The sequence below is a fragment of the Octopus bimaculoides genome, chromosome 3 (genome assembly GCF_001194135.2).
Source record: "Octopus bimaculoides isolate UCB-OBI-ISO-001 chromosome 3, ASM119413v2, whole genome shotgun sequence".
Lineage (NCBI taxonomy): Eukaryota > Metazoa > Mollusca > Cephalopoda > Octopoda > Octopodidae > Octopus > Octopus bimaculoides.
Window position 1 is genome coordinate 165,971,878 of NC_068983.1, and position 12,087 is coordinate 165,983,964.

General features: G+C 35.6%; 2 protein-coding genes across 2 annotated transcripts in view; one reads left to right on the forward strand and one right to left on the reverse strand.

Annotated features, from left to right (window-relative positions):
* The window catches only part of LOC106867350 (uncharacterized), a 15,329-nt gene extending 9,886 nt beyond the window's left edge, over window positions 1-5,443 (reverse strand). Inside the window, exon 1 of the mRNA XM_014912199.2 lies at window positions 4,685-5,443. The gene's annotated coding sequence lies outside the window, so the exon portion shown is untranslated. The remainder of the gene's footprint in view (window positions 1-4,684) is intronic.
* Window positions 5,444-5,923: 480 nt separating this feature from the next.
* LOC106867349 (splicing factor 3A subunit 2) overlaps window positions 5,924-12,087 on the forward strand; it is a 9,863-nt gene continuing 3,699 nt past the window's right edge. The window contains exons 1-4 of the mRNA XM_014912198.1: window positions 5,924-6,016; window positions 8,753-8,893; window positions 10,081-10,152; window positions 11,052-11,098. Coding sequence (XP_014767684.1) covers window positions 8,768-8,893; window positions 10,081-10,152; window positions 11,052-11,098 — 245 coding nt within the window. The 5' untranslated portion in view covers window positions 5,924-6,016; window positions 8,753-8,767. The remainder of the gene's footprint in view (window positions 6,017-8,752; window positions 8,894-10,080; window positions 10,153-11,051; window positions 11,099-12,087) is intronic.

A 12,087-nucleotide genomic window follows, 5' to 3' on the forward strand; every position in this document is an offset into this window, starting at 1 on the left:
AAATGAAGAAAATAATATATAAAACAATAATATATAAAAAAAAATAAATATACCCATACATTATATTGTCTTTGAGCTTTTGTAGTTCAATAGTAGTTAACACAACCCCACTATTTACTGACTTATATATATATATATATATATATATATATATATAGATACATACATACACATGTGTGAATAGTATATATATACATATATATATATATATGTATGTGTGTAAATGTTAATGTTAGCCAGGATAATAATTATGAAATTATTGTGTCTAGTGCTCAGATGCTCAGTAATAAGCTTTTACCAGTTATACTAATTCAGCTGAAACTTCTAAATATTCGTTAACCAAGTGACCACATATACATACATTAGACTCTATACACTAATGTATGTGTATGTATAATACAAGAATGTATAATACACTTGCATGTGTTTGTACAATGAAACAGAAAACAATTGTATGTAAATGTATGGATGTATGTATGGATGGATGGATGGATGGACGGATAGGTGGATGGATGAACAGATGGGTGGATGGATGGATGGATGGATGGATGGATGGGTGGGTGGTCCTTTGGGGTTTAAATCAAAGTTGGTTCTTTGCAGAATCACAAAGTGGTAAGGCACTTTTGTTTCAATCAAGATAACTTTGGGAGGTTTCTGGTTATCTCAATTGATTGACACACACACACACACACACACACACACACACACACACACACACATATATATATATATATATATATATATATATCAACAATAATTAATAATATATTTTGCTTAAGACAGGTATAATTACCAGCACAGGAACATATATCATACATCAAAATGAAGCTGGTCCTCTGTGGATCACATCCTTACTTCTCAACATAGTCACCATTTCTCTCAATAGCAATGTTCCACTTTCGAATGAGACCATGTATCCCTGCCCCGTAAAATTCTGTTGACTGTTCTTTGAGCCACTTCTTCAATACCTCCACCCTCACCAGATTTAGCACCTTCAGACTATCATCTCTTTGGCGCCATGAAAAAGGGTTTGAGAGGCAAACATTATTCCAGTGATAAGGAAATGAAAACTGTAGTGAAGAAGTCTCAAAGAACAGTCAACAGAATTTTACGGGGGAAGAGATACATGCTCTCATTCGAAGGTGGAACATTGCAATTGATAGAAACGGTGACTATGTTGAGAAGTAAGGATGTGATCCACAGAGGACCAGCTTCATTTTGATGTATGATACATGTTCTTGCGTTGGTAATTATACCTGTCCTAAACAAAATATATTATTAATTATTGTTGATATATATATATATATATATATATATATATGTATGTATATGTATATAAATTTGTATTCGTGCGTGTACATGTCATGACAAAACATGTTTGTAATTTCATTACTGTGTGTGTGTGTGTGAATATGTATTCCATATGTATATGCAATTATGTGCACATGTTCATCTCATAAACCTCAAATGGAGAATTCCTGAAATGTTTTACAAATTTTTACTGTTCTGATTGTATCCAGAAAATGTGGGAATATATATATATATATATACATACATAGATAAATGTGTGCGTGTGTGTATGTGTAAAAATACCATACAAGACAAATGTGTATATAGGTATGTATGTAAACATGCATGTGTGTATGTGTTTATGTGCATGCAAAAACAAGGATCAGCTCTCTTTTCGCAAATATTTATAAGCATAACTTTTAACAACACACACACACACATTTTTAAGTTTATATCTGGTCAATTTATGTTAAACCTCAAATATAAAATGCTTTCAATCCAATACAAAATGTGAGACTCACCTTTGAGAAAACTTAAACAAAATAGAGAAAAAAGGAGAAAATAATCCATATCTAGACAATTACTGATTAATTTTTTGGTTAAAAATAAATAAATGATTAAAAAATTATTTTCTCTAAGAAATTTGAGAGTTCTTTTGTTGATTAGATAAATCCTGGATTTCCTTTTTGTCTTGAATATTTTACCGACATTAAATCCTTATGTAAAGATGAGCAGGGATGTATTTGCATCTGTTATTTCAATGACAAATATTTAATTTGTTTTCTAAAAGAACATCATACATTCTTCTTTGAAACTTTATACACACACATATACACACATACATATATGTTATATATATATGTATGTATGTATGTATGTATGAACATATATGCACTCACAGGCATATACACACATATATCCCTATTCACATATATATATACACATACATACAAACACACACATACACACACACATATATATATATATATATACACACACACACATGCACACAAAGGAAACAGTGAAACATTGAATGGATTTTGTCAGTGAAATCACTTGATTCGTAGTCTTTCTCACATGACTAAACACACCACTTGTGATACCCGTGTTTCGTTTTTGATTCAAGTATTAGGTTACCACCATGTCAGCCTTCTACGTTCAAAACTGACTGAAAGGAAAACCTTCTTGAAACCTAATAACCTCAATACAATTGATACTTTTCTCTTTTTTTCTTTAACTCATTATCAATGCCTTTGTTTTGCTTTTTCTTTTGTCTTGTTTTTTTTTTTCTTTGTAATAAATTCCAGAACAAAACAGACTTTGTATTCAGCTTCAACAAAGTTGATTTGATATTTTATTTGATTATTTATTACATTATTTTCAAACTGAATTGTTTTATTATCCTCTCTGTTCTATTTGAAGATAATAATAGCTGGCTCCTTGTCCCAGAATTGTTAGATTTCTGATTTACTTCACACCTTTTGATCCTTTTGACACCAAACCATCTAGAAGCACTCTTAGTTCTACAATACAAATGCAGTGTTGAAAAAAAGCTAACTTAAAACCTTCCATCAAAATTTCATGTTAATTTATCTTCGGAACATCAGCTTAACAGTGACAACATCATTCTACTAAATTCTTCAGTATTTTCAAACTTAACTGAAATAAAGTCTGTCTATTTCACCTGGAATATGGTAACAGAATAGTTAAAGCAGAGCAAGATAGCACTGAAGGCTTAGGAAATATTGAAATCCATTTTGCAGTCTATGGTAAATTTACACGTGCGAAAGAACTGCTATTCCTGCCCCCCCCCCCCCCCCCATCAACATGTCTACCGTGTCAACATTATTGTCCTGCTGCTCTTCACCCCCACAGGCATCATTAGATACCCCTTCCACCCTTATCCACCATCCACTCCATCCATTCCCATCATTCATTATATTCTTACACACACACACAGCAGTCCAACACATGCCAGCATGGAAAATGGACATTAAATGATGACATATTCATCCGTTAACACAATTCCCATACATTCATGTAACCTCGATCCACCCACACTCCTAGTTCCTCTGTCCCCACTTATTTCTACTCACCAGAGGTGAATAGGACTAGGGACAGGAGAACCATTGAGGGTCCTTCTAGACACCTCATCACCACTAATTTTACTCCTTCCTAACTTCACCCAATCACACCCACCCATCTTCTCTTCTAAAATGTGAGCAGACATGTAGCTCCCTCTACAGTAAGAAACTTGATCTCTTCTGGCCCCTTCCTTCATTTCCTAGCATACAGCAAAACTCTCTCAGGGTTTGTAGTCTTACAAGCTGCATTGTTACCCCCACCAGTGCTGGGGGCACAAAAAGAAGCCCCTAGTCGATGCTGTAGAGTGGTTGATGTTAGGAAGAGCATCCAGCTGTAAAAACCATACCAAAGAAGGCATTGGAGCCCAATGCAGTTCTTGGACACATTGAATCCTATAAAAGCATCTAACACTTGCTTGCATGGACCATGGGCATCAAAAGATGATGGTGATGATGATGACATTGGGACTGAACCTGGGACAAACCCCTCAAATAGATTTGAGTCTGGTTATTTATATGTGAATTTATTACAATCTGTGGTACTAATATTGTTTTGCTTTAACATTCTCGCCTTGAAGACGAGCTGTCCATGGAAACACCTGTATCCCAGTGACTTAGTTCATTGATGGGGCTGAACAGAAGAAAACTTCCATACATGAAGGGTCGAGAATTGATTTAGTGAAAATGAGTCTCAGCTGAATAGAAACTAAAACACAACTACTTAATAGCGAACGACCATATTTGATATACAGAAAGGGAATGGATGTACTGTGTACTAATTATAACCATGGGTATGTAAAGAGTACCGTGAGATTACTGGTAGCCAAAAGAGAAGGATTTCATATTCACTAGAAAAGTTAGCTGCAAGAGGACCCAAGATTGCAAACGCTTAATTGACCGGTAGACTCGTTAGACTCATTAGAACAATGGTTGTAAACATGTACACTAGAATGGGTACTGAGATCCAACTCTTTTACTCTTTTACTTGTTTCAGTCATTTGACTGCAGCCATGCTGGGGCACCGCCTTTAGTTGAGCAAATCGACCCCAGAACTTATTCTTTGTAAGCCTAGTACTTATTCTATCAGACTCTTTTTGCTGAACCGCTAGATTATGGGGACGTAAACACACCAGCATTGGTTGTCAAGCGATGCTGGGGGGACAATACATATATATATATATACATATATATATATATATATATATATATATATATATATCAGCCCGAGGCTATAGTAGAAGACACTTGCCCAAAGTGCCATGCAGTGGGACTGAACCCGGAACCATGTGGTTGATAAGCAAGTTACTTACCTGTGGATTTTTAAAACTACAAAGGCTTAAGAAAAATCTCTCAATATACTTGGAAGGCTTGAAAATTTGTTATTCCTAATTTCATGCTAGCAAGGAAGACGGACATTATACGATGATGATGATGATGACTGTTATTCCTAATTTCATAATTGATAAGGTTAGAATTAATTGTAGTTTGTTACTCTGATGAGTTAATGAGCTGTAAAGGTGGATATTGTGAGGGCATGGAGTATGGAGGGAACAGAAAAATTTCAGGGAGCCATTTCTGTGAGTAACGATATCTGTCTACAGGAGTGAAATGTGTGTTATGAATGTAGAGGAAAAAACAGGGAAAGATTGGTAAGAATGTGGCAAACGTTCTCTGCTGGATGTTTAATGCCAAATTGCTTGAAATATAGAACACAACTGTGGTGAGAGAACAGGGTCTCAGCAGTATAAGATGGAGGAATACAAGACCTTAGATGAAAGGGGGGTAAATTTTCAGATTAACACCCGCAAGATTTTCACTAAGGTGTTAGGGTCAGGGCTAGGGTTTTAGGCTTAGGTTTACGGTTACGGTTAGGGTTAGGGTTTTAGGGTTAGGGGATTCCGTCCCTAACCCTAAACCCTAAAACCCTAGTGAAAATCGTGCGGGTGTTAATCTGAAAATTTACCGAAAGGAGTACTGGATGGGCGAGGATGAGGAAGACCGAAGAAGACGTAGGCAGGATTGATGAGGATGACGTTAGGATGATGAGCCTCACTAACAAACAAGATGAAAGTGAGCTGCAGCAGGCATGGCCGCAGAGGAAAGTGGACGTAAATCGATGAAATATTGTTTTTTAATTGGTAGGTCTAGGGATTGGATAATTGCCTTAATCTTTATCCTTTGTTATCTAAATGCTTTTTAAAAAATAAAAATTAGAAAAACAAATAAAAACATTTAAAGTGCATTTAATGTTGAAAGAGACGAATTTAGTAAAAGGAACGTATAAAAACTGAAATTGTTACATGAAAAACGAAACTAATTTATTGTCAAACGAGTTACAAGCAACTGTATTTTCTTTTCTATTGCTAAATTGAGTAAAATGAAAGAGGAAGGAGAAAGATGGTTTTTCTATATTAATGTAACATAATATATACTCTCACATAATTATATATTTAAAATTATCGAGAAAGATAATCTGTGTTCAAGACACTAAATTTAAAAGGAGGGGGGGGATAATCCTTTCGAAGAGTTCTATTTCCGTTTCCCATAATTCTACATCCGGTACAGGAACACCCGGTTTTGTTTAGAATTTTTTTTTCCTTAAACGTGTTCCTCTAATTCATACTTTTCACATATTCCGATTTGTAAGTATCTTTTGATCCTCACTTTAATTGTTTTTCATTTTAAAAGTGTTAATCATTTCCTGTAAATTAATAAACTTATATAATTAACCACAGTTCTGTTAATTTGGATGTTTAAAAAACTTTACGGAGTTTGTCATAAAGAAACCCGCTTTTTTGGTGTTAATAAGTTAAATATTTATAATTATTAGTTTTAAAAGGAATCAGAGCTTCCCATGCGGTTATAATTATTATATCTGTGACCTGAGTATGGTGTATTAATTCTTGTTAAATAATGTTATAGTAATTCGATCGTTCTTAAAGCGATCGGAAACCGTTTGTAATAACATTTTAGTATCCTTGCTACCAACTTTATGTCTTTCCATCTTGACTTCTATTATATTTCTGTACATCTATCTTGACGGACCCTTATCTGTATTACAGTCTTTCTATTGTGACCGATTAAAATGTCTTGTTATAATTCTGCGATTTGTTTTTACATAATTCCATCTCTGATCTGCTACTGTTAACGCAAAAGGAAATCCAGCCAGAACACTGCTAGGCAAACATGAACAGCATTAAGTTTTCTAAACAAACCAGGAAAACTGTCTTTTAAATATTTAAAATATAAACTGAGTGGCATAATTACAGATGTGTACCCCTTCTGACTTTGTTGCCTCATAACATCCAGAAAGATGGATATAAGTTATGAGGCAAAAAATTGTATCGTGTGAATTTTCCGAAAGTCCTCCCGGTTCCTTGGCGCAGATTTTTGTTTTCATATTTGTTTTATAAACATTCTTTTACACCTGTTACACTTTCTTTGTTTGTTTTGGTGGCCAGGTGTTAAAGTAGTAATTAAGTGAAGAGAAAGGAGTTTCAGACAATTCATACGATCCGACTTTTCCCCCCTCATAACTTTTAGGGAAATGAATATCTTTTAATGAAATTTTATACAAATATCTTGATTATAAAGAAAATCGTTTGCAAAAAAATGTTTTCACCACCACACGGTTCTGGGTTCAGTCCCACTGCGTGGCACCTTGGGTAAGTGTCTTCTACTATAGCCTCGGGCCGACCAAAGCCTTGTTAGAGGATTTGATAGACGGAAACTGAAAGAAGCCCGCCGTATATATGTATGTGTGTGTCTGTGTTTGTCCCCCAACATCGCTTGACAACCGATGCTGGTGTGTTTACGTCTCTGTTACTGAGCGGTTTGGCAAAGAGACCGATAGAATTAGTACTAGGCTTACAAAGAATAAGTCCTGGGGGTCGATTTGCGCTCGACTAAAGGCGGTGCTCCAGCATGGCCGCAGTCAAAATGACTGAAACAAGTAAAAGAGTAAAGAGTATACCACTCTGGACTGATTTTGGGAGGAACCTCTGACTTTCGTTGTTGATCGAGGAAAACGTGCTTTGCTGCAGTAATCCAAGAGTTTTATATCTAACGTCGCAATACGAGAGAGACAGGAACAGGAGCAATGGCAGAAAAAGAGTCTATGCTATTAAAATGAATTATTGCTTACATTAATTAACAACTGGAAGATTTAACGATTGTCGTGCAATTTTAGGACAATCTGCCTTTAACTCGGCTCAGCGCGACATGACGGGAAGAAGAAGTTTTTAACAAACTGCCTTAACTTGACGGGAAGAGATTGTTGTTGTTCCATAATGGGTGCGAGTTCAATCTCTGGGTCAATCACACTGAATGCAAAAATAGTGTGATTGAACTCTGTGGGAAAAGTTAGGTTTTTGAGTTTTAATTTTCAGTTGCCATTGTCATACAGGTCAATGGATCAGTGGGTATAAGTTCAATCTCCGGCTCAATCACAAAAATAGTTTGATTGAGCTGGAGATTGAACCCATCCATTAACCCATACGAAAATAAAGACTGTTATATCTAACTTTTCCCATTGATTTAATTCCGTTTACGTCGGACTATTTGTTAAAACTTATCCTTCCCGCCTTAGAATTGCACGACAATTGTTAAATCTCTGTCATCCACCTCTTCTGGCATCACTTAATTAGCCATGATATAATACAATGTAAATGTTTAGTAAGTGCTGAATGGAATTTAAGGTCGTCTTCTACCTTTCTCCAATTTCACAGCAATGAACGAAACACAATGCTGTTTTACTGACAGACTCTAATATCACCGAAAACGGTGTTTTTAGCACTACACTCTCACCTGAACTATCACCACTTTTGATTCCATTTGTTCTTAACTCGTTGCCTTTGCTTAATTTTGTTAATCATTGTCTATAGATTTAGTCTTAATTAAAATTATCGTCTGTGATCGCCGCATTAATTTTGTTAACCTTTCTAGGCTGCAGTCCAATGACTGAAACAAGTAGAAAGTAAAGCTATTATCTTATATCGTTTGCTTGTTTCAGTTACTTGACTGCGGCCATACTGGGGATCCACATCAAAAGTTTTGGTCGAATAAATCGACTGCAGTAGTTATTTTTTTGAGCCTGACAGTTATTCTATCAGTCTTTTAGCCGAAGCGACTTCACAAGCCCTTTTCCAATGTACCCTACCCTTTTTTTTTTTTTTGTTACTATAGCCTTCGAAATGATATGTGAGGTGGGGTATCTTTTTGTGAAAAAAAGTTTAGAAAATTTTTTTTGTACACCCACCTCCCTCTCTTCCCTCCTCCCTGCCATTTTTCTACCCTAATATTGTATACAATTTTGTTACTGTTTTTTATTGTTGCTTTATCTTTTGATCAATTTGATTGATTTTTTTTTTCTTTTTCAGACACATTGAATAATTATGGATTTGCAACACCGACCTGGTGGTAAGACCGGTTCGGGGGGGTTGGCATCTGCTTCAGAAACCAACCTCGACCGGCGAGAGCGAATGCGACAGTTGGCCTTGGAGACCATTAATTTAAATAAGGTAAGAAAATATCCCACAGAAATCTGTTTTTTCTCTTCATTGGCTCTGCCAGAATTTGGTATAGCACTACAATAGAAAGGAGTTGAAGATTTTGAACTTCAGATTGTGCAACTCGGTTTTATTCTAGCAAAAATTGGTTCCTTCCTATTCCATAGTGAAATAATTAACATCACAAAAGTCATTTCGTGACCACCACCATTGTTTCAATCTCTATTTTCCCATACTTGTATGAATCAAATGGAATTTGTTGGGGCAATTGTTCTATGACTGGATGATGCCCTTTCTTTCACCAGCTTTCAGCTGTTTCTGTGCAAGATAATATTCCCCACAGCCAGACATGTTTCCATGAAAGATTGGAAGTGAAGAACACTGCTTGTAAGATGACGTTTATGTACAGCTATCACCCAATGTCAAACACACACACATACACACACTCTCTCTCATATATACAATGGACTTCTTTCAGTTTCTGTCCCCTAAATCCACTTCTAAGGCTTTGCTCAGCCCAAAGTTGTTTCCCTGATATACGCTTCTTGTTTTAAACCAATCTACATTAAAAGTTTCCAACAAAATTTCGAGTTAATTTATCATGAAACTCCAGCTTGATAACGAGAGTTATTTAATAAGTTCTTTACTTCCACAATTAATTGAAAGCACAACTGTATTTCAACAAAAATATGGTAACAAAAAGGGTTAAATGCGGTCAAATTCTCATCTCTTATTACTTAATCTTTTTCTGAACAATAGGAATATAAAATAAATGACATTTTTATATGTCTTCTATGTAGGTTTACAGCTATGATACCATATGTTGATCCTGTGTGGACTGGGTTGCCTGTTGCTAGACCTTCGATATTAGGAGTTAAACATATTAATAGCTTCAGTTCTCTGGAGTTTCTGGATTTGATGTGTATTCAAGCAGAATGGCTACTTCTTTCTCTGGGATTCATCAAATGGTGTAGACGCTTCTGATATGACCCCCAATAAGGGTAAAAAATTAAGGTCGTTCATAGTATTCTTCAATCTACACAAAGACAGGTAAAAGAGACATGTTTGTTTGTCTACCTATAACGGTTTATGTATTTATTCCAGACTTTAAAAACAATTCAACTTTAAGATTTTTTTACTTTTTCTTGAATGTATTTAAATGGGAAAACTAATTTTTGTTTCTTTTTGTTTCTTTTCAGGACCCTTATTTTATGAAAAATCATTTGGGATCTTATGAATGTAAATTATGTTTGACATTACACAACAATGAGGTAAATATTTTCAGCTCTTTCTCTCGCCATCTCTATTATATGTTACTGAAAAACATTGGATGAAGCTGTTGTCAAGTGCTTCACTTGGCTCTTTAACATGTCGATTTAGAATCTAAAAGCCTTCGTGCAACCTTTCGGTTGATCTACAAAGTCAGAGGCTTTAGGTACCTTTTGTTTCTTATCTCCTGGGGGGTTATTTATTGCTGTATTTTTGTTAGGTTTCTGACCCAAATACTACATTCTGCTGTTTACATGTGGTGGCAGGGCTTTTTTTTTTTTTTTTTTGGAAGACAGTTCTTAAAAGAGGACTAAATGTTCAACATAAGAAATGGTTTGCATCCAACCCTTATGGAATGAAAGAAAATATCAATACATTATCTATGGAAAGTATTTTATAAGTTTGGCTTTGCTGCTGCTACTACTACTACTATAACTAGTAGGAAGGAGTATTACTGTTGCTACTGCTTTTGCCCTGGAGTAAAATATTAGTTTCAAATATTGACACAAGGCCAGCAATTTCAGAAGAGAGGTGAGGTCAATTACATTGAGCCCGGTGTTCAACTGGTACCTATTTTATTGACCCCAAAAAGCTAAAAGGCAAGTCGACCTCAACAGGATTTGATCTCAGAACATAAAAACAGATGAAATGCCGCTAAGCATTTCTACCAGCTTGCCATTGCCACCTTCCCAGATGGGGACCCAATTATCAATGATGATGTAATTAAAACAATCTCAGTGATGTAAACATTGAAACTCATCTGTTCGTTCCAAGCCTGTTAATGGTCGATGATGTAGAATTAAAAACTGATAATCATCGTATATTAATTACTACTTTGTTTTAAACTCTCTCCGCAATTTCTTTGTATCTTTGAATGACGACGGTTTCTGTTTCTCTTCAGGGTAGCTACTTAGCCCATACCCAAGGGAAAAAGCACCAGGCCAATTTGTGAGTATCTTTATATTTTTATTGGTTTTCTTAATCATCTCTATTGAAGTTATTATTTTTTAATTAATGCTTTAATAGACTGATGCATAAAAACTTGTCCGACATCTCTTGTGTTTAGTTGATGTCCCTAAACTTTCTCATTTTGACAGAACATTTTTAATGGCTAAATCAGGGGAGATAATCGGTGCCCAGTGACCCTTTTCAGGGATTCTAAGACCTTTGGGTGAAAATGGAAGAAGGTGGAGACCCCACCCAAATACTTGGAACAGATTAGACTCCACTAAAGACATTCAAGGGTCAGATGGTGATGGTTTAACCGTGCCATCCAAGAATACGAACATTCCCAAATTTCTTTTATTAGTCACTGGTTAATGCCAAAGAAGACACCTTTCGAGTTTTATCAACATTAAATAAAAAAAAAAAAGAAAAACGATATTACAATCTGCATTTCATTTAGTTTGTTGTAATCTATGACTAAAGAATCACCAAATTAAAGAAACTATGAGTTTGTATTATGTAACCTTACTATCTGACTCGTCATCATCATTTAACGTCCTTTTCCCATGCTGGCATGGGTTGGACGGTTTGACAGAAGCTGATAAGGCTGGGAGCTGTCCAGGCTCCATTCTCTATTCCGGCAGGGTTTCTATGGTTGGATGCCCCTTCTAATGCCAACCACTTTACAGAGTGGATTGGGTGCTTTTTATGTGGGACCAGCTCTTGGTCTTTTACATGATGCTGGCATGAGTGTTTTATTTGTGGCACCGTCTTTTATATTTTATTGCGCACATCATCATCATCATCATACATCTGTTTTCCATGCTGGCATGGGTTGGACAGTTTGACAGAATCCAGTGTACTCCAGGGCTTCTCTCCCTTTAACCACAAAACAGGATAGCACTTGAAAACTGAATTAGTGTTTGCTGTTATGTTGTCCCTAGTTACAAAAAAAAAAAAAAACTACTTTTGTGTTAATTTAGAAACAGTAA